Source organism: Lissotriton helveticus, chromosome 5_1, assembly GCF_964261635.1.
Source record: "Lissotriton helveticus chromosome 5_1, aLisHel1.1, whole genome shotgun sequence".
NCBI classification, from domain to species: domain Eukaryota; kingdom Metazoa; phylum Chordata; class Amphibia; order Caudata; family Salamandridae; genus Lissotriton; species Lissotriton helveticus.
The window spans coordinates 2,099,525,386-2,099,549,410 of NC_136065.1; the positions used below are offsets into that span (position 1 = coordinate 2,099,525,386).

General features: G+C 45.7%; 1 protein-coding gene across 1 annotated transcript in view; it reads left to right on the forward strand.

Moving 5' to 3' along the window:
* Positions 1–24,025, forward strand: part of RALGPS1 (Ral GEF with PH domain and SH3 binding motif 1) — a 1,636,862-nt gene that overhangs the window by 1,041,628 nt on the left and 571,209 nt on the right. Inside the window, exon 10 of the mRNA XM_078646110.1 lies at positions 11,096–11,233. Coding sequence (XP_078502236.1) covers positions 11,096–11,233 — 138 coding nt within the window. The remainder of the gene's footprint in view (positions 1–11,095; positions 11,234–24,025) is intronic.

Sequence of the window (24,025 nt, forward strand, 5' to 3'; positions counted from 1 at the left end):
TGGGGCTCTGCCAACTCCGGAATACTCACAAGGCATCCCTTAGAGCTCTGCTACTTCTGGAATACTCACAAGGAGTCCCTTAGAGCTCTACCGCTTCTAGAATACTCACAATGAGTCCCTTAGAGCTCTGCCTCTTCCGGACAACTCACAATGACTCCCTTAGAGCTCGGCCACTTCCGGACAACTCACAAGTAGTCCCTTGGAGCTCTGCCACTTCTGGACGAATCAAAAAGAGTCCCTTAGAGCTCTTCCACTTCTGGAATACTCACAAGGAGTCCCTTAGAACTCTGCCACTTCTGGAATACTCACAAGGAGTCCCTTAGACTCCTGCCACTTCCAGAATGCTCACAAGGAGTCCCTTAGAGCTCTGCTACTTCTGGAATACTCACAGGGAGTCCCTTAGAGCTCTGCCACTTCCGGATAACCACAAGGAGTCCTTAGAGCTCTGCTACTTCTGGAATACTCACAAGGAGTCCCTTAGAGCTCTACCACTTCTGGACGACTCACAATTAACCCCTTGGAGCTCTGCCACTTCCGGACAACTCAAAATGAGTCAGTTAGAGTTCTGCCACTTCTGGAATACTCACAAGGAGTCCCTTAGAGCTCGGCCACTTCCAGAATACTCACAAGGAGTCCCTTAGAGCTCTGCCCATTCCGGAATACTCACAAGGAGTCCCTTAGGGCTCTGCCACTGACGTAATACTCACAATGAGTCCCTTAGTGCTCTGCTTCTTCTGGAATACTAACAAGGAGTCCTTCAGAGCTCTACCAATTCTGGAATACTCACAAGGAGCCCCTTAGAGCTCTACCACTTCCGAAATACTCACAAGGAGTCCCTTAGAGCTCTGCTTCTTCTGGAATACTAAAAAGGAGTCCGTTAGAGCTCTACCAATTCTGGAATACTCACAAGGAGCCCCTTAAAGCTCTGCTACTTACGGACAACTCACAATGACCCTCATGGAGCTCGACCACTTCCGGACAGCTCACAATGAGTCCCTTAGAGCTCTGTCACTTCTGTCCGGAATACTCAAGGAGTCCCTTAGAGCTCTGCCACTTCCGGAATACTCTCAAGGAGTCCCTTAGAGCTCTGCCACTTCCGGAATACTCACAAGGAGTCCCTTAGGGCTCTGCCACTGCCGGAATACTCACAATGAGTCCCTTAGTGCTCTGTCACTTCTGGAATACTCACAATGAGTCCCGTAGAGCTCTGCGACTTCCGGACAACACACAATGACCCCCTTAGAGCTCTGCCATTTCCGTACAACTCACAATGAGTCCCTTTAGCTCTGCCTCTGGGGCTCATCCCACTGACCCACATTACCCCAGTGGATGGAGGCCACCAATGAGATATTTCTCCCTTGGTCCCCTGTGCTCCTGGGCAACTGGGAGCAGGAGCTCTCTCTGGCTTGTACATGGTACATGCTTCTGCCTCGGACCTCTTTATTCACCCAACACCTTGTCCCGCCACACCTAGCCCAACTCCTTTCTGCCTGTTTTAGATAAGGGTCCACAGCCTTCAGGCTAGTGTGGTTGATGCCCAAACTCTGATATTGGTGCTTTTTCTTGGTTTTGACAATCTGGAATTTGGGCAAAATGTCTTAGTACATTGTTCATTTCACAGGATTCCTGTCTGTTGGATTAGCAAACTTTGCTTTTAATATCCACTGACCCACTCTCGAAATCTCCATGTTTCTAGTTATTTGATTTGTGGTCTTGTGTTTTTTAATGCCTCCCTTTTGATGACTTAAATTTACAACACTTAAATCATTTTGAATTATGTGCTGATGGGGTTTGTATCATTTGATTTTGATACAACATTGTGGTCTGAGGGTCTGATTTAATTTGGGGGGTAACATAAAAATCCAATAATTTGTAGAGAAAGGGATACATTCTCTATTGGTGGCTTCTTGGGAGGACCTATGTTAGCCAAAGGTGCACATTCGCGCCCTTAATAGTCTGACTCTTTTTAGACGGGCCATTAAAACTCACTTGTTCTCCCTGTGATCTGAAATTCTCCTCTTTTCAGCTCGGATCTGTTGTGTTGTGTACATGATCTGGCGCCAGGACGCCCCTTTGCTGGGGCAGCTGTTGCGCCTAATAAATGTTATTAACATAACATATTAACATAACATATGTCAGACTGTATTCCGAATGTGGATTCACCACCAGCATAGAACCCAGTGTAGGATTTAACACTACTTACAAATATTGAAGTATCTAAATCAGACACTAATGAGCCCTAAAAAGTGGCACATTTCTCGTCAATCTTAATTGACAAAGTGCTCATAAAAATATTTCCTAGTAATTTTTAATTGTCTTTTCGAGATTCAGCTATTGCAACGGTGAGATAATGGACCCCCTTAATATTATTGCCATATACAACTGCTTTGTTGTGCTGTTGGGTTTTCTAGATTCAGGCCTAAAGGTGTTCTTGCTGTTGAAAGCTTGTTTCACCCTTTCTTTGTTTTGTTCCGCCAGTTTTCAAAAGCAAATCCAATCCAACCTGTCGCTGAAGCAAGGGCCAGCAATTGTGCACTTGGGCAGGTCAGCAGTCAGTCTGGGCGGTGAACACCGCTCTGCTCGCAGAGTTTACTGAGTTTTCTGCACTCCGCATTACTCGAAGCTCGTGGAGTTCCGAGAAACTCTGCTTCACATAGCAGAGCAGAGTTTTTTTTCCTCGCTCGTGTTCGTCAACATCAAGTTGGCGAGTGCGAGTGTGGAAAATCAACCTCCCTGCAAGATTTCTCAACGCGATCAGATTTTTCATTGCAAGGGGCCCCGTATGCTTGTGACCACTCGCGCTGAGAAACCGTCCGTTCGCGTTGAGAAAGCTGCCGCTCGAGTAAAATGTACTTGAGGGGCAAAAAGGAAGCAGTGCCCACTTGCGCTGTGCCTGGTGCCATTCGTGATGATTGCACAGTGCGGACAAGCGCCTGCCACAGAAAAATCACTGTGAACGGCATTTATGTAACACACTCCGCTGCTCGCGGAGCTTCCTGTAGCGCGGCAGAGGTTTTTTTGCACTTCACAGAGTTCCGCATAGTGGAACTCCGCGTACTCTGTCCAGGCTTAGTCAGCAGTTGTAAAGAGTACTGAATCCAACACCAAGCATATTACACCGCGTGCAGTGTGGCCAGAGGAACCCTGTATCGGCAATCTTGCAGGCATGAGCTTAAATTAAAATTCCTTAAATTGAGGACGGTATGTAAAGATGAAGGCCTTCATAATGTTAAAATCACCCAACACTGGTGGTGATGGTATCCTTGAGATCACAAAGCCCTTGCAGATATAGATTGCAAAAATGATCTCCCTTTGGACAAGATAGCGAAAAAAGGGTTTAAGAAGATTGTTTTCACACATACACATTAAAACCAGCTCTTCTCAGGATCCCCGGGAAACAATGTAATCAGTCAGAAAAGGCGAAAGTGTGGTGCACTGCAAAAGGGATTAGCCTCATTGGCCTCCTAAATTAGGAGAATAGGGTCCCCAGAGCATCACCACACTACTGGGTGTCTCTGACGAGACCCAGTATCCACAGAAAACATAAAGACAGAAAGAAGCGATAAATGCAGTTAGAATGCCAGATGCACCGTATTGGTGTACAAACATTCTTCATGCAAATTAGGTGCCATCAGCCCACCAGCAGCTGACAATTACAGACAGACTGCAGCTGTTGACAAGAATTTCTCAACAGAAGGAGTTCATGCCTGCCACCACTGGGTTTCTCATGATGGTGGGGAAGCTTCCACTTGGCTGCTGGCCCCTTTACTGCCAGGTGAAGGCTTCTATTATGATGCCTAAATTCTCTTTATCCTTCTAGATCATGATAGGGATCAAAGAAAATTTTAATTCTTCCCTATCATAAACCCTTGTTACATCCTTCTCAAGTGTTGAACCGAGGGGTTTAAAAATTAGCAGATGTGCTCTCAAATAAATGGGCATTTATTTAAGCTTTTTTACCAAATAATTATTTTGTGGAATACTTTCTCAATTCAGTATTTTCAAGTATTCAGCATTCTGAAATGGGAAGTTTATTATAATGCGTTGTGGGGGCATGTACCCTTTGATGTTTTACCTGAGAACTTCGGTCCCATCAGGTGTGCAAGTAGTGAATGCACAAGGGGGTGGGTAAGGATGCGAGTGTTTCACTGTGTTACACCTGATTGAGGATGCGAGTGTTTCACCACGTTACTCTCCCGTTGCGGCTTCAGTCCTTGAAGTCCTGCACTACTGTGATTTTTATTGTATTGAGGCTGTTTCACCATTTAATATCTTAAGTCCTATGTGATTTTCAATCGTCATTTTTATTGTGTATATATTTAAAGACGGGAGATGTATTGTATCTTAAAGCATACTCCCCAGTGTACGATGTTCCTGCTGCTCTGTAGTGTAGTTCCTATTATCCCAATAGGCTCTGCGCATTGGAATAATACCTTCAATAGTATAGGCCTAGACCAGACGTTAACTAGGTCTTCTATTGTCGATATTAGACTTAAAGTTTTGGGTTTGCCAGCTAGCTCAGAGTTCACTAGAAACTTTCTCGAATAGGCAAGGAGGAGTTGAACCTCCCTGGATAGACAAGAAGGGATTTAGTTTCTGACAACCATAGAACATGACAACTTTGCTCTCCCCTAATCAAGAGTGTATCTCTAGAGTCGTGTGAAAACAAAAGACAACTTATTTTACTCAGTCAGTACGTGCATTCTTAGTCTCACCAGATTGTAGAGAAAAGGAAGAGACGGGCGTGTTCAATAAAAAGATGGTATTTATTGATCAGTCTCTTTTCTCATACAAGAGAAATGAATCGATATTATCGCAATACTTATGGTTAAGTAAAGTGCATACAATAAAAGCAGAAGTATAAAATAATACTGTAAAAACATTTATATGGTTTCTAGCCATAAGGTGGTTTAAAATGGATAAAATAGATACATACACATATACATTTGACTAATCGTACTCAACTGGTGTTTCTAACTACGCCTACCCCAGTGTACCTGACCTGAGCCTAATACGTGGGCGGGAATAGAAAGTAGCAGTTTAAGTTAAGTTTGTTTTGCCAAGTGACTGACTCAAGAATTCTCTGCAAGGGGTTATTCAGTTCTGTACCTGGAATTTAGGATGAATGAGGGATGGTATCTCTCGTCTCTGGTCTCGATATTCCAAGCTGCCTGCGAGGGCTGCTCAGAAGCGCCGGAGCTGGATTTCTCGGCAGGAGAAAGCAGCGTCTCGTTCTCAGCGCGTCAGGAAGGCGGGGCTGCGCCAGCGGGGTCTGCTCTGCTCTGGGCTTCGGCAAGTCTGGCTGCTCCGATCTCGTCACCACCGCGTGTGTTTGCTTAAGGCAATACCGGTAATATTTATACCTGTAAGGTGCCGAGATTGACGTAAGGATGGACATAGATACGTCAATAAGGATGTCATATGAGCTGGTCGTTAGCACATTCTTTTGCTGAAGTTCTCGGTGAAATCAAAACAATGGCCGCAGGGTTTTTCCCAGGTTGTCATAGGTTTGATTTGTTTTGAGAACTCCGTATGCCTTATCAGGGGCTGGAGGAATATTGCTTGTCTAATTAGATGGCAAGCGTTATGACCTAATCAGATAACACGTTCCTGTGCCGTGGTGTAGCTTAATCAGATAACGGTTTCTGCATCATGGGATGGCTGCTAGTTAACTTGTTAACCAGAACAGGGTCAGGAATAGGGGGATCGATACAGAACCTATAGGAATACATCACAGCTCAGGCAGTATGAATGTGGTGTGGTGGAATGCTGGAGTGCTTGGTGATTTCATGGAATGAGTGAGTGTCGGGAAACATCCTTTCCCACGCGGATTTTACTCCACAAGGCTTTAACAACGCGTCCATTACAACGCAAGTCGTAACCACGACTTGCGCTGGAGGGCGCTAGAGGATTAAGAATAGTATATTTACTATTCCAACACCTTCCCTAGTGTCCACGGGGACTGGTGTTAGAATAGTAAATTATACTATTCTCAATCCACGCCCCCAACGCAAGTCGTGGTAACGACTTGCGTTGTAAGGGACACGTTGTTAAAGCACGCGTTGTGACGGTACGCGTCGTACCGTCATACATGCGTGAGTGTCTGGTGTGGTGGAGTGTGTCAGTTGAAGTGTGTGGGCTGAGCAGCAAGGAGGCTGTTCCTGGTGGGGCTTACTTAACAGCTTAGTTATCATCTTATCTACTTGTAACCAAGATCCATTAAACCTTCCAATAACCTACCCTACGGCTACTGGAATTCTTTTACAACAGATCCAACTGATGGACACCCATCACGTACTGGGTTGTGCCAACTGACATTTAAAAATGAACCCTTTTCGCTGGTAGTGCTGCAATAGATCAGCCACCAAGGCAAGAAAGCTGCCAACGAGAGAAGCCTGCACAAGTCAAAGGAATTAATATATTTTCATGTTCCAAGATGAAATGTGTTTCCCACATTAATGGAGAAGCGCTCTCACGAGATTGCTGTAACCTTTGAAAGACAATGCATATTTTACAACTAAGGATGCCTTTGTTCTCATTATCCACATTAGTTGAAACATGTCGTCAACCTTTCAAAAATAATGTGTCTCTCTACCAGGAAACTGTTGTTCTATTTAGTTCACTGCACTTGTCAATCCTGTCTAAATCTCAATGTGAGTAGAAATATTCATTTTCCGGAAGGTGTTGAGATTAACCCGAAATTCAAGAAGACAAGAGGAGGCTCTGATGTGGAGTGGGAAGTCCTCCCACACTTTAGGAGGGATGTAAGAGAGTACCAGTCTTCTTGATCTGGGTCTGTGTATGTGTGGGATGTGAGAGAATAGTAGTTCTGCGGAGTGCAGGTGTCTTGTTGTGTAATGCCTTACAAGTGTGTGTGAGGAGTTTAAAATAAGGGCGTTTGTGTATCAATGAGCTCTCAGAGGTGTGGTTTATTTGAGCTCTGTGTGGGACATTGAGGATGAGTCTGGCTGACAATTTCTGGTCCCGTTGGTTTATAGTCTTCTGGTGAGTTGCCTGATGGTCCCAGCATACAGTATGTTCCCGGAGTCCAACTTGCTAGTAAGTAGGGTGTGAGTGACGTATGGTGTTACTTTGGAGCTATTTGAAGATCTTCCCCAGCACCTTCAAGGTGATGATTCTGTTCCTGGCTGGGTGTGGGTCCGAGTTTGGCTGGCCACCTGTTGGAGTCCTTTGATGAGGTGTTCTTGCCAAAGATCGCTAATTGTCTTGTCGGTGTTGAGCTTTAGACAGCTGGCTTTCATCCAGATAGCGACTTCGGTCATGCAGGCAGTGAACCTGTTTCTTGTGTTGGGGGTCTTGTCCAAGAGGGAGAGTATGAGTTGCGTTTCATCAGCATAGGAGAGGACATTGATGTTCTGTGCATAGATTACGTTGGCCCGAGGGATCATTTTGCATGGAAGAGGATGGGGCTGAGTTTGTGAACCTTTAAGACATTCCACAGATGATGGTGGGCCACAAGGTCAGAGTTCAATCTCCGGGTGTGATGGAGGTGATTTAGGTATAGAAGAATTCAGTGAGCTTGTTGCAAAGGTCTAATGAGGGAATTATGTTGCTGTGGGTGGCAGAAGGCGGTGCCATTTGTTCAGTTGTCTGCAAGAGCTGTGTGATTGGTGTTCTATATCTGCTGGTGGTTGCGTATTAGGATGGATTTGAAGATTTCTTTATACGTGGTATCTTGACTTGTTCTACATTTGAGCTCCAGTTGCTTGTTCTTCTGTGTTCCAGCTGGCCTGTGGTCCAGCTCTTGCTTTGAGGGGAGCCAGGCTGTTGGTACATGCAGTGATCCAGCTATTAAGGTTCTTGATGGGTTTCGGCAAGATTCTTGCCTGCTCAAGCCAATGCTGCGAGAGGGCTGAAGCCTGGTTCTCCATTGTAATGCTTTTCTAGCTGCAGCAGGTGGGTCCGTTGGTGGTTAGTCTGTGGTGGTGTGGGATGGATCTGCTGAAACTGACACGGTTGTGGTCTGACAAGGTCATAGTTGCTGGCTTCAGCAACAATTTAGGGATTAAGGCAAATCCGCCTGCACCACTATTAGAATACCACACTTAAGTCTATACAGAAGGTACTAGTACCAGGAACGTAATCCCTATACGGTCATAACAAGGAATAGAGAAAACCCAATTCCCTTGACAAAATACACATAGAATTTGGTCTGCACCCTTCAAGAGTTCAACACATTGTTTGAATCAGTAAAAATAATAATCTTATTGAATATAAAATATTTAGTTGTTTTCCCAAGAAACAGCAAACTGAGGCTCTTCACTTCAATTCAATTATTTATTTAGTTTTCTTTTTTTAAAAGGCAGAGAGCCAGATAGCCAATGCGTTTCGTCCGTTGCCGGACTTCTTCATGGCTGATTAAACTTTGTCACAGTCATGTTTCTAATCCATTCCATGCCGATGATTGTTTATTAATATGCTTACGTTTTCTTAAAAGGAGATTCCAGTAAATTGTCAATTCGTTCACTCTTAGTGTTTTCAGGCGAAAAAGTAAAGCCGCAAGTAAGCGTGATCCCAATCACGGTAACGGACGAAACAAGAAGAGCCTCCGTTTGGTGTTGAGCTCTCAGAGGAAGCACAGCAAGATAGCGGAGGACCAGGTTTCCTGGTGCTAGGCACGGTCCAGGAGTGGACGACACAGATGGACATGTCTTTGCTGTACCTTAAGTACATCTGCATGCGTCTGCTGCATGTCCACTCTACGGCTGCCATTAAGTAGGGTCCAGGTGGGGGTGGGATTGCAGGGGATGGCGGAGAGTGTACAGATAGATGATGTGAAATAATATCCTTTTGCTTGGCATCTTCTTATACATACCCTTTTAATGTGAAATCAATGATGTCACTTCCTGTGAAGGTGGATGATGGAGAATGCAGTGATGTCACTTCCTATGCAGATGGATGATGAGCTCCCCTCTTAGCAAACACCAGAGATGTAACACATTTCAGATTGTCAGATTTGTATTCACTTTTACAAATTCCCTGCCATGAATATACCATTGGTGAGATATTGGTAATACTATTCCAAAATTGTGAAGTGACAATAAAAATGGAGGAAAATGGGATTTGTGTTTTGGATGAGTGGAGAGAACAATGAGAAAAAGAAGGGACCGGTAGGGCAGGGCCATAGCATTCAGCGGCATGGACTCTTTGTAGTAAGATAGCCTTGTTGCCTTGTGTTTGAGCTGGAAGGGTTGATTTTCTATGTCTGATTCCAGCCACAACCTAGGGTAGACTTTAGCATGTCTAAAGATACACTTCATATAGTTATCCTAAGGATTATCTGATAAATTGCCTCATTTAGCCACCCCTCTAACTGCTATCTCTTCAGTTGATTAGGAAAAAAGCATGAGCCTTACTGAATGTAGAGGTGTTCCTAAGGGTAGCCTGTGAAACCACAGAGTCAAAAATCATGGTATTTATAAAATCTAGACTTAACAAATACAGACTTAAAAATATAGGCTTGCCAAAAAACTGAACAAATGTAAAGATCTACTTACACATTATACCTATACATTTGTTTCCTGCATCTTGTCCTGCTATCAACCACTTATCCCAAGATTAGCTAGAATAGTAAATTGACCCTGTCCTACAGCAGGGAATTTAACTCTAGTAGGAATTATTTGATGCTTTGGCAATCTATATTTTTACGTCTGTTGTCCATCTTTTAATATGGACCTGTTTCTTTGAGACCATCATACAAGTGCCCCCTGCATTCCAGCAGGATAATGCTGCTGTGATTTCCTTTGCAGTAAGCAAATTTCATAAGCAGTGGAAATAAAATTGATCAATTTAAATTTGATACCAGCTGTGTCTTTTTCTGCTGCCCTCACTAAATTCTCTGCTCACAGTTGTACACTAATGTGCAGAATCAGAAGTGCCAAAAGTTTTTTTGCCTTTTGTGAGGTGGAGATGTTTGGATGAAGGTTTCTCTGGTCTATTAGGGCCCCAGTTACAAGTTGTGGGTAATGGAATTCCATTCTGCACCATTATAGGTGGCCTGGTGATCCCTTTCATGTATTTCATGGGTGCAAGAACACAAGACCTGATTATACCACCTGAGAAATCAAGTCTGTCATGTTTAATTGTACGTACCACAACTCAGCAGTAAGGGTACCCAGAGGCTTGAGAGAAGATCCTCGGGGGGCCTAGAAGGACCTAAAGAAAGAGCCAGGTCTTCAGTTTATTGAGGATGTCAAGGACTAAGGGGAAGGCTGTGGTGTGGCCGGTGAGGTCAGTCCAGGCAAATAAACTCCCATTGAGAATGGACTGCAGTGCAAGCCTGGTCTCAGTCCAAGGACCCTGTCCGACCCTCCACCAAGGCGCAGTGAGACTATGTAATTATTGTCCCTTCCAGAGAACATCCTCCCCTTTCCTTGCCCCCTCCCCTTTCCTTGCCCCCTCCCCTTTCCTTGCCCCCCGTCCCCTTTCCTTGCCCCCTCCCCTTTCCTTGCCCAACCTCCCCTTTCCTTGCCCAACCTCCCCATCCATTTTCCTCTTTTTGCCCCACACCAACCACCTCACAGCTATTTTGCTCTCTGCTCAGAACAGGTGGTAAATGTTTGCATTGAACCCCAAGGAACTAGAAATTCCATTTGGGACTCAGCCCGATTTAGCCCGGCTGACATAGTTATTCTCTATTCCATGGGGTCTTCCTTGAGATAGGAGGAATTATGTTAGAGACTGCCTGGTAATGAAAATTTCAGTCACCCAGAATCTCTACAGGTGCCCCTTCTTCACTCTTAATCGGGCTCCAAGTGTCAGTAGCTCAACCAAGTCTTTTCTAGGCACTATGCTCTTTGTAGTCACTATAAATGGGATCATTTCAAGTCAGAAACAACAATTTGAAGTAACAATGCTAAGAATAAAAACATTGGGCTGGATGCATTTCTTGTCATGTGAACTGGGTCAACTTGAAACGTCTCTTTTAGGAAGATTTAGCGTATCTGGCTCAGTGTGTTCCGGCGTACCAGTGTGTTCATGTCCTTTCAACAATTTCAATATTTTAAACTATGCAAAATAGAAAACTAAAAGTCCTTCCTTTAATTTTAACAGTCGCTTTTTTTTTCTCTTTCAGGAATTTATCTTCTGGATATCATCTACATTGATTCTGCGTACCCGGCCTCTGGGAGCATCTTGGAGAACGAACAGAGGTCGAACCAGATGAACAACATTCTCCGGATCATTGCGGATCTACAAGTGTCCTGCAGCTATGGTCAGTACGGGCATCTGTGCATTCATTGGTCTTGTACAGTGCTGCATTCACCCAAGAGCCTCTTCACTGTGGTCCCGATACCGAAAAGGCCTCCGCATTCGTTGCAGAGGGCCCATATCCCTGGCGGGGGTCCCTCACTGGTGACATGGCCTCTCTACTGCCGTTACCCTTTGCGGAGGTCCCGCCGCAAATGCGGGCCTCTATTATGACTGTGGGGTCTCCTCCACGAGTGCGGAGGCCCTTTGTGAATCAGCCCCGGTGCTTTGCAAAGGGGTCGAGAGTGGGATTACCGATGCTTTGCATATTCATCAATGAGCCCATATGGGTGATCGGAGAATTGCCGTGTAACAAAAGTCAAGCTGACAAGTTGCTGTTTGTGTAAAGTGATACAACGCACACCTGTCTAGTTAACAGTCCATTTTTGCTACATGCTCATAGGCAAAAATGTTTGCGCACAGACTGGGTGTTGTGCCCTGTTCCTAAAGCACGAGTGAGTAACGTCATAACCTTTGGAGTGCCGTGACACTCCATCCACCAATCGTAGAGCCAATTCAAAATATATTCCGCAGACTCCATCATAAATTGAATAAACCATTTTAATCCATTGTAATCCTTGTTTAATTCCATAACTATCGCTTTACTTTCTCCATTCACGTAAAGGCTGCATGTTTCACGATTTTTTCGTGCCCCGGTCTCTTCAGCCACCGCTGCCTTTTCCCATTCTGCCTGCATTGTGTGTTTTGGTATTACTGTTTATTTTGCTCTTGTGATTGCATTTGTGCTCGCCTTCGCCCAGTCCGTGTTCGGATTCTTGCCCTGTCCCTATCCCAGCTCTACCGGCTTGCTCTAGTTCCTCATGGCATCCTCCCGCCCCTTCTGGCACTGGGCGTAGTCCATGCACAGACAGGTGCAGACGGGCTTGCCTTTGGAACGCCTTCATGGCACCTGCTGCACGCGGCCATGCAGTGGAAGCGCAGTGACCTCCCCAGGACTACTTAAAGGAGGTCACTGCGCTTGTGCTGCATGGCCCCTCGCAGCGGGTGTACCAAAGTCATTTCAAAGGCAAGCCCGTCTGCACCTGTCTATGCATGGACTGCGCCCAGTGCCAGAACCCCATGTCCCACAGCCCACCATCGCTACTCTGCCAGCGAACTCCAGAGCCACGAGCGCAAGCCACGTGATAACAGCTGCTACATCAATTCTCCCCCTTCCCCAAAGGACCCTAAACCTGCCTCCACTAACGCCTCTCCTGCAATGTCAGAACCCCAGTTACCACCAACCTGCCTCGGACACCCCTCCAAAGACCTCAGCTCCACTGCGCTTTACTAAACGTCAGGTCCCTCTGCAAGCACGCCATGGAGGTTATGGGACACTTTAACCTCCCTCACACCGGATGTGATGTTTGTCACCGAAAACTGGCTCACCCCCCATCCGACATCGCCACCGCTAAGCCCCCCGCTAAGCCCCCAGGATACAAGATGATCCACCGCAACCGCCCCAACAAACCAGGCAGAGGCATTGTAATCATCCACAAAGACTCCCTCAACTGTACTGCCCTAGATGACGACACCACATCAATCAGGGAACACCTCAACTTTCAGATCAAACGCAACGCCACAACCACCATCAGAGGAACCCTCGCCTACAGACCTCCAGGCTCCAACTTCTGCAATGCCATCCCAGACTTCATCTCCCCTCTAGCGATAGACTCTAATCACTACATATTCCTGGGTGACCTCAACTTCCACCTCGTAAACCCTTATGACTCCAATACCACATCACTTCTCAAAATCATGAGCATCATTGGCCTTGCTCAACAGGTCACCGCCCCTACTCACAGTGCAGGACACACCCTGGACCCCAACTTCTCCAGCACCACCGAGCTGACCTGGACAGACCACAGGATTGTTGACTTCTCCATCGACTGACCATTGGCAGCCCCCACAAGGCACCCCACTTTTCTTTGGACGCAACTGGAGTGAAGTCACCAAACCCCTCTAGACTGCCACCCTGAACGAAACCAGACCTCACCTGAAAAGTGCACTCACGGAGGAAGAACCACCAAACAAGCCAGTTGGTTCACCTCCAAACTTCTGACCCTCGAACACAACTGCAAGAAGCTGAAAAGACTATGTGCACCAAGAAGACTCTCAGAAGCCACAACTCCTTCAAGACCACCATAGACAGCTGGCTCAAGGAAAACAAGAAAGAAACCCTCACCGCCCAAGTAGAGGTTAACACCAACCATCACCAAAACCCAGCAAACTAAAATAATATGACCCATCTTGCTCTTCCCCATCCCCGCCAAAGTCTCGGAGAAGGCCAGCAACCTTCAACTCCCAAACTTCCTCGAAGAAAACAACCTGTTCGGCCCCTCCCAGTGAGGATTCCGACCAAACCACAGTACCGAGGCTGCCCTGATCTCAGCCACGGATGACATCAGATGCCTTTTCAGCCAAGGCAGCTCAGCGGCTCTCTACCTCCTCGACCTCTTGACAGCCTTCAACACAGTCTCCCACCATACTCTCATCACCAGACTCCACCACATAGGCATCCAAGGCAAGGCTCTCGACTGGATCACCTCATTCCTCTTTGGAAGAACTCAGCGCATCCTCCTTCCACCCTTCGCCTCTGCACCAAAAGACTTTAATGTAGCATTGTCCACACCCATTGACTCAACATCATCTCCTACGCCGACGACACCCAGTTCGTCCTCTCCTTCTCAGAAGACCCAGACACCACTAGACTCAACTTCCAAACCACCTTGACCAACATCTCCACATGGATGAAAACCAACTGCCTGAGACTCAACTTGTACAAGACCAAGGTCATCATCTTCAGAACCAAGCCCTCCCCTTGGCCCTCCACCCATGGCCCATCACCCACCCCGTCAGATCACGCATGCAATCTTGGAATCATCCTGGACTCTCAAGTCACCATGAAACAACAGATCAATGCCATCTCCGCTGCCAGCTTTCACACCCTCTGCAAGATCTTCCGCTGGACCCCCATCTAACCAGGAAGACTGTTATCTAGGCCATCATCTCCAGTAGACTCCACTACGAAAACATACTCTGTGCCTGAACCACCAAAACAACTCCTCAACCACCTCCCAAACACCCAGAACTCGGCGGCGAGACTCATCCCAACCACCCCAGAAGATCAGCGCCACCCCTCACCGCAGAGCCTTCCGCTGGCTCCCCAGTCAGGAAAGATGCCTCTTCAAACTCCTCACTTATGCCCACAAAGCCCTTCAGAATACTGGGCCCACCTACATCAACAACCGCCTGACCTTCCACTGACCGACCAGAGTGCTCCACTCCGCCTCTCTCGCCTTAGCCCAAATCCCACGCATCTGCCGATCCGGGGGCCACTCCTTCTCCTACCTCGCCGCCATGTCCTGTAATAACCTCCCCCTCCACCTGCGTACCACCCCTTCTCTGAAGGAATTCAGGAAGCAGCTGAAGATCTGGTTCTTCTACTGCCAATCCTCCCAGATCGAGGATCGCTCACACTCCACAGCACCCGGAGACCCCCTGGTGTGAAAAGCCTCACTTTACAAGCCCTGTTGATTGATTGATTGACTGTTCGACATAACTGTCTAATTGTAAACGTGCTGGACACTGAAAGAGACCCATTTGAGCCAGTTTGAATGAAAGGGTCTACAAGGCCCTTAAGCAGGATGGGATTTTGATATCCAGACCTTTTAATGGAGAGCAAGTTGAATTTCATCCAGTTCGGCACTTCTTTAATGCAGTTTACACCCTATTGGTGTTTCTCAGGACTCCTTTACTATTTATGTAGGATCTCTGTGTCATTCATGTACATGTGTGAGCAGTGGTGTAGGTGTAATTGATGAGAGTCACTAGGGCTATTTAGGTGAGGGCAAAAAGTTAAGAGCAGGAACACTGGAATTATGCGACTCAGAAGGACAAAATTATGTGGCATAATGAGGCACATTTTGCAATATTATTACTTATTTTTACACTTACTATGTAAGCATAATTTACACCTCATTAGTATGAGTTTAACACTCACATATAGCAGCAAACAACAGAATGGTGACCAGTCAGCCTTTGTGAAGGGTCTTCCACTACACAACAGCGCATGTTGCCATCCTTTTAGTAACTTTTGAACTGTTGTTAAAAACTACAGTTTATTCAGCATCTGATGGCTTATGTGGCAAATGCATCAAATCCATAATTATGCAGTAAAGCCATAGCTGCAAAACTGCATAATTACTAAGCCTGGGCGGTGAACTCCGCTCCACTCGCGGAGTTTGTGGAGTTTTCCGTACTCCGCGTTACGCGTAGCTCGCTGAGTTCCGAAAAACTCCGCTCTGCATAGCGGAGCAGAGTTTTTTCCTCGCTCATGTTCGTCACGTTGGCGAGCGCGAGCGAGGAAAATCCACCTCCCAGCGCCATTTTTCCTCAATCGCGATCGTCAACATCAAGTTGGCGAGCGCAAGTGTGGAAAATAACCTCCCAGCAAGATTTCTCAATGCAGGGGGGAGGGGGGGTGAGGGGGTCAGGTTTCTCATTGCGAGTTGTCGCATATGCTTGCGACCGCTCATGTTGAGAAACTGCCCGTTCGGTTGAGAAAGCTGCTGCTCGAGTAAAAATCTACTTGAGCAGCAGAAAGGAAAGCAGCGCCTACAGGCGCTGTGCATGGTGCCGTTCGCGATGATTGCACAGTGCGGACAAGCATCCGGCACTGAAAATTACCATGAACAGCATATTTCTATCGCGCTCCGCCACTTGCGGAGCTTCACTTAGCGCGGCGGAGTTTTTTTTCACCTCGCGGAGTATCGTGTAACGCAACTCCGCCCAGGGTTAATAATTACATAATTACATTGAACCTGTCTCAGGGTCAAAACAATTATTGGTGGGAAGTGACTTAGATCGACCTGTTTGTTGTAGTTGTTTGGGAAGGAAGCGAGCCAAGTTAAGGGGATTGCTCAGGTTCCATTGACCAGAACCTAGTGATTGAGCAGGTTGTAATGGGGAATGTGACGGATGCCACTGAAAGTTCAGCCGTAATCCACTGACATACTTGTCCTTTGTCACCAGTGGTGAGCATCTCTTCCTTGTCCTGGGCATGGACGAGAACTAAAATGAAAGTCATTCAGCAGGTTATTGTTCTCCACGAAGATGGACAGTTGAGCAGTTTCCAGTATTTCCAATATTTGGACCACTAACATGATGAATACATTTGTAAATTTGTATAGCAAGTCCTCAATAGACAGTGATATATATTGTTTTTGGAGAGGTCATCTACTCCATTCTCAATTATTTTTTTATCTCTGCGTGAACGACAGCCTCCTGCTTGTGCCAGGAGCTTATAGATTTAAGGCCTGATTACAAGTTTGCAGTGTGGGAGCGGGCCGCCATGCCACCGTCCCGCTTTACACCACCAAAGTCGTCCACACACCACACATCAGATTATGAGTTAATTTGTGGTCTGGCGGGCAGTGCTTTGGCGGTCCCACTGCAGTACCTGTTAGGAAGTCACTGCAATGGGAGTGCATGCAGACAGGGAGGCACAACATGTGCCTCTCTGCATGCATCACCTGGCCCAGAGGCAAAAGGGGGCCCTGTAGGCCCCCCTTAGTTTCCTCCCTACTATTGTTTTCATGGCAGACTCACCGCCATGAAAACTGTGGCTGTGAGGAAACTCCTAATATGCTTCATGGTGTCACAGCGGCACCACCAACATATTGCTGGGCCAGACCGCTGCGCCGCAGCAGAAGGATCACGGATCGCCAGCGGTTGTGACAGTCCTAGGGCGGGGGTACTGTCGTACTCATAATGCAGTGGTCAGTCTGCCAGTGCAGCGGTTCCCGCCACGCCACCGCAAGTTTGATTGTCCGATGGACCGCCAAACTCGTAATCAGGCCCTTAACCATACTATATGTCTGTTTATTTCAAACATGCAACAATGTCACTTTAGGTGTCTCTTTAGAAAGTGACTCATAGATCTGCACAAAAAGAGTCATCACATATTTTGTGTATTCAAGTGTACACTATTTACACTAAAAATCCTTTTTGTGAATTAGGAAGAACAAAGTACTGATTGTCATACACACACATTAAATTAATCCTGAATGCAGAAAAAACAGTCCTATACATTTTCCCCATTAAACTTCTCAACGAGTTTTGATCACCAGAACCTATTATTTAGTTGGGGTCTTCACCAAGACCGTGGGGTTTCTGTAGGGATTCTCTATTTTACATTTATATAGTCTTAGTCTAATCTTACTATCTCTATCCCAGGCTTTGCTTCCCATTGTGAAAACAATTCGCCCTACTCCAATGGCTGGCATGGCATTATTTTACCAAGCCCCATATCCCTACAACAACATTTCTATTCTCCAATTTGCTCATCATAATCTGGTCATTAGTCATAAACAGATGTGAATGTAGCTCTTCCTGTAAAAAAAGACAAATAGTCTTCGTCTACCGTTTTAAAGTGTAGGACCATGTCACTCATTTGGGTATCTATGAAATATTAATCTATCAATCAGTTAATTAGTTAATTAATAAGAGGAAGGAAAGGAAGACCAGGGAGTCCTTGGCAAAGAGGTTGGAGGAGGAATTGGACAATATTTCCTAGAAAGTTTGTGTAGAGAGAAAAGAGGAGATGGAGCCAATGACAGAGCCTTAGGCACTTGGCACTGGATGGCATAGCTGGCACAGATGCTTGGGAGGAAGGGGACACAGAATGGGAGGAATCTGCTAGTAAAGAGAAGAAGCAAAGAATGCAGAACCAGTGGTTTCCAAAATTGATGTTGTTAGGAATTTGGTGTTGCCATCTGCGTCAAAGGGGTCATGGGGCATGCGAATGTAGGCGAGGTGCTTGTTGGGTCGAGGGGTGTAGAATCTACAGCCTCTCAGTTTGCAGGTTAAATTGTTTTTTAGAGGAAGACGACTTGTAATAGTCAGAAGGCCACTTCAATGTGATTTTACCATAATGGACATATTTAACCGCTTGCGTCAGGACCCAGTTGAAGTGTTGTCACTCATGAGTCATGCCCCTTAACCACTCTCAATAATGGTAATACATAGCCATCAGATTCGAATCGATAATGAAAATTGTAGAGCCCTTTAGAAGATGCTTATTAAGCATAAATGAAAGTTATACAATTATCAAGAAATTGACAACAATTATTTACTCATTCATTCATTTCCTTCACTGGGGCTGTTCCATCTCACCATGGTTTGTTTTCTGAATAGTTGGACTTCTTGTTGCGTAAGGTTTAAGTCAACTGTTCAATAATTATGTTTCATTTTCTCGATATTCCTCGGCTTCTTTATTCAAGTTCACATTACAAACTATGGGGCCGATTATGATTGCGGTGAATCCGCATCCTCCGGGCCGGCGGAAGCCACCGCCGGCCCGGAGGATGCTGATTTACCGCTGCGGTGTGTGTGAAGACCCCCCGCCAGATTAGGATGGCTGGGGGGTCATCGGTGGACGGGGAGACCGTCCGCCGCTTTTCCGATGCGGTCGCCTTCAGACCGCGGCGGAAAAGCTCTAATATGGTGGTGTGTCTATCAGACACCGCCAGCCATATTAGGATTTGCCTTGGGACATGCCGTTCCGCGGCGGCAATGTCGCCACGAAAAGGCATACGGTCTTTTCTTTGGGGGCCCGTTGCGGGCACCCAGGGTGAAGCGGGGGGGTGGGGGTGCACATGGGGGGTACCTATGCAAATGCACCCGTGCAATGTTAAAAATACAAGATGTGACCGCAGGTCCGTCCGCCATCCTAATAGGCCCCATGATTTGTGGTTTGCTGAGTTCTTTTTTTTTGCAGTTTTCATATAGCAGGAGCTCGACCCGAAGGTATTGGAGCGCTTTACATTAGCACCAGTTACGCGACACAAGGACACATTGTCCTAACTTATATTACTTAGTTTAATCCAATAGCCACAGAGATAGTGTTGGTGTAAAGGATCTAGTCTACACTTCAAGAGGTAACACAAATGTTCATGTGTGGGCCCACCCAGCTTCCTTCACTGATCTGATGCACTTGCTATGGCACGGAGTCAACGAAAAGAAAAAAGAACGACCACATAAAGTCCTACATTTTATCTGTAATAACCTGCCAGCCAAAGCCCCAGACTTTCCTCCTGCTTCTCCTGAACATCCTATGGAGGGTGGAGCCATTATGAAAAGCTGTCATTTGAACAATGAGCGTGTAGACATCACTTAGGGATTTCTCTTTATTGTTGAGCACAAGGACACCTTATTCCTTCATCTCCTGTTCATCTCCCAAAACATTCCTGAGAACATATGAAGCAAGGCAATGCAAATTTAATGAAGTGCTTCTATAACATATGCCTTCTTGGTGTGTCTGAGCAATTGATGTCAGAATGGACTTACCTGAAATTTGGATCCAGTGGGAGGGGTGAACAGTTCGACATTTCACCAGATCTACAACTAATCATTCACAATCGGAATATGATGGTGAGCGCTAGACCGGTGCAAAAGAGAATGGCATAAGAGAGAAAACAGAGGCACTGAACACCAAAACTTTGACTCATCACTCTAGGACTGTCTTCTAGTTGGGTCATATCGGATCTTTTCAAAACACGATTACACTTTTAATATCGTGTGTCAATAAATACTTATTAGACACCCACTGTCATATATGATATACCGAATATGCATAATATTTCAAAGCCTCAGGCTGTCTACAATATTGGTGAACATTGGTTATTTTTAGAGCTTATGTTCTAGTTTCATGTTCGCGCGTGTTTCTTGTGTAAATTTGGGTTGTTTATTAAACTTAGGTACATACATCACAAAGTATAAACAGTCTCTAAATATGTTATGGATCTTTTCCCTTCCTCAACACAGCTTTACAATTCAAAAGGGAAAATGGAAATTTAGAGTTTATACGCCATTGAGGTTTTCTCTGAATAGTACTTTTAACTAACTCAAGTTCAATTTACAGAATACAACTGATGGTCTTGAATTACTTCTCTGTATGGCTTGTCATACTCTTAAAAAAAAAACAATCTCCAGGGCTTTAAACAAATGTCTGGTAGAAGGCTCCTGGCTGCTGCACCGAGATATCTTGAATGTCTAGCAAAGATTCTGTGGTCCATGCGGAACGTATACTCAGTATCTTCAAGATGCCCATTTCCTCTTACAAAAAAACTGTGAGAGTTCTCTGGCCTCATGGGAAATGTAGTTTCTGATTCTTAGTTTAGGCACCTTTGCTTAGTACTTTCTCCAAGCGGCACCAATGTTCTGAGTGCACTGCCAATCATTTCTTGCCCAGAATAAATATAACTCTCATACATTCCTTCATCCGAAAATCACAAATACTTAATTTTCTGTCCCTCATACAAATTGTGACATTTTGATTCTGGACGGAAACTGCAAGTGCCAGCACTTCTGGGCGCAGGATTTTCTGGCATTTATATCTATCAGGTGTGAGTAAAATCAATAGTCCATTACTATTATCAGAAAGAAAGAACATACTTAGTACAGTCAGTAGATAGTAGGTACTGTGTTGGCTTTACACCCTGTATAAGTCCAAATAATGCCTTTATGTGTAAACTATGGAAACCATAAGGTTGTAGTTGCCATTGCCACACCCAACCATTCCTTGATTTTTAGTTTGTCCAGCATGCACCCTACAATCCATACATTAATTGCGTATCCACTACCAAGATGTGAAACTAACTTTAGAGCAGTAAATTCCCTACCCAGTATAAATCTGCCACCCGAGGCCTGTCCTTATGTAGTGGTACTCGGGGGGGGGGGGGGTTCCAGAACTGAAACCTGAGCAGAAAGAATCCTACCCCGAGCTTAAAAACAAGACAATTTCGTGGCTGAACACAAATAGGCCGCTGGGAGGGAACAAAAATGGAGAAATCATGAATGTCAGAAGGGTGAACTGGATAGGCAGCAGAAACAAAGATCCTGATGGTAACTGTATAATTGTGAACTTCCGGGATAAGAGACTGGTGGAATATATACTGTCGAGTGGCCCATTGCAATCTCCAAGTAATATCAAAACGCTACCACTGGGATATTTTTACCCTATACAATATGCCCCCTATAATTTCAGACATTACCCGGGGAGCGCAGGCATGGGCCTACCTGTAAGTGGGATGGGCAGTTTCACCACAAACGCTGTGAGGGAGCAAGAACAAAATACCGCCAACTGAGAGAACAGATACAGCCCCTTATTGACCTTAGAAGACAATGATTGACCACGATTACATCAGGTCCAAGTCACTAAGCACACTGAAAAGGAAGGTATTGTCACAAGTTCGTCTAATGGGGAAGGTGGATACACGAGGATGGAGAACAATAACGCACCATCACCAAAATCATCAGGCAGTCATATATATCTCCCAAGGGCAAATACAGAAAGGGAGACTAAACAGGAGGCTGAAAATCATCACATCCCCCAAATAATTTGCTCACAGGAGGCCAATTGTAGGGTGGCATCAGCTCAGCATTTGATGCAAAATCCTGGGACCGATAGTATATCCCTAAGGCCAGAGAAAGGGCTGATATCTGACCATACCAAAAAACCAGGCAGGGATCCTGAGGGGGAGCTGAAAATGTTATCTTGGAATATTGCGGGCCTGGCAGGAAAATTTCACAATAAATAATGGAGAGAGTATATAGGGGGGTTCCAGATAATCTGCTTGCAAGAAACCTGGGCACTTGATAATAATCCCTTCCATATGGCCGGTTATAAATGTTTTTTTGAGCCATTGGAGGTCTGGTGGTATATGTAGACCTTAACATGAAAGGAGTATTGACGAGTCCCCCGTGGTTAGCACATAATATACAGGCGCTACGGTATGTTAGGCCAGGACTCAGACTAACATTGTTCAACCTATATAATGCAGGGTCTGCAAATGGAAAAAAACAAATGTTGCTGGGACTAGACCACAGGAGCTAGATCACAGAAAAAGGGCTTTGGAAAAATCTTTGGCAATTGTAGGTGATTTTAATTGTCACCTTTGTCCCTCTTTGTTTCCCCTAAACGCAGATTGGTCTAGATGTCCCATGGGGAAGGGCCCACACTTCGAACACTCTACAGAAGGTTCATTTCTTAGTAACTTATTAAGGACCTATGATCTGGAACATACAATAGACTTGGTTAGCCTAGCAGAGGATGGGTCCCTTACCCCAACTTTTAAAGGCGGAGGATGCACCTCCTATATAGACTACATCATAGTCTCTAGGCATGCAAAAAAGTCGGTCAGTATAGTAGGGACTGAGTCGAGTGCATTTAGCGATCATAACCCCCTAATTTTAACATTTAAACAGTGGGGTCATGATAAGTCTGGCCCTCCGATGGATAGTGTGTTGAAGGTTATAGATCAAGGAAGGCGGCTCGGATGGGCAAAAATCGATGCGGAAAAAGTTTACAAAGACCTAATGTCACAAGGGAAGGCTCTGATAGAGGAACGTCTAGATCCAAGGATAGAGGGGAGTAACTTGCTTGGGGCATTTAGCTCAGTGACCAAGCTGGTGGATGGCCTACTAAAAACAAAAGCCCCTAAGAAGAATAATCTGCAGCCGAGGTGGTTTGACGGCAAGTGTTCACGAGCCCTGAGAGATTTAAAACTTAGCTTAAAATCTAAGCCCAGGGACACATATAGAATAGCTCAGTGTAGACGCTTATACACAAACGCACTGAAAGAAAGACCAACCTACAAACGGAAGCTTGGGCAGACCTGAGAGAGGCAGGCGAAAAAAGGGATATGTCCCAATTCCGGAGGATTGTTAATAATCCTTGTTTCCAGGACAGTAACACCCCTGAGATTGGGTCGACCATTTTAGCCGAACAATGGGTCTTACATTTTGAGGGACTGTACAACCACAATCAGGACACAGAGACAGATTGGGGGGGGGGGGGAGCCCAATTGGGACTAGGTGTTGAGTTCACCCTTGCAGAAATAACAGCAGGGATCCAGGGCCTCACACGCAATAAGGCGCCGGGCCCCGATGGGATTCCACCTGATTTATTCCTGAGCCAAGTAGATCTCTGGGCCCCCATCCTCACCAGAGTGTTAAATACTGCCGTCCAGTTTGGTTTACCCCGCTCTTGGTCAACAGCGGTCATTGTCCCTATTTTTAAGAAGGGAAATAGGGACAACCCGCAGTGTTATATACCAATTTCCCTGATCGACATCTCAGCCAAAATTTTGGGCCGGGTAATTTTGCAAAGGCTCATGGAATGGACCGAGGAACACCATCTAATTATGGACATTCAATATGGTTTTAGAACCGGAAGGTCCACAAGCGATCAATGTCTTAACTTGTACCTGTTGGTCGCCAAATATACTAAAGCTAGCAACAAGGCCATGTATCTGGGCTTCATGTACTTGGCTGCGGCCTTCGATCATGTAAACAGGAACAAGTTATGGTGCCTGATGAGGGACATGGGAATAGACCTAGGCCTGATTAACATCTTGAGTGAATTACACCAGGACACAACAGCTAGGGTACGTTACAACACGGAGGGGGGGAACACAGATTCATTTTCCTGCACAAGTGGAGTGCGACAGGGTTGCATCCTAGCACCCTTTCTGTTCTCGCTCTACATAATAACCTAGAGAAGGCGTTGCTGGCCCTGAACTCGGACTGCCCAAAAGTAGGATCGCGTCACATCCCGTTGCTTTTGTACACGGATGACGCGGTTCTGCTTGCACGCACTCCGAGGGGCCTGCAATGCCTAATCGATGGTTTTGTAAAGTTCATGGGGAGTGTGGATCTGTCAGTAAACCTGGTCAAATCCTTCGTGATGTTGGCA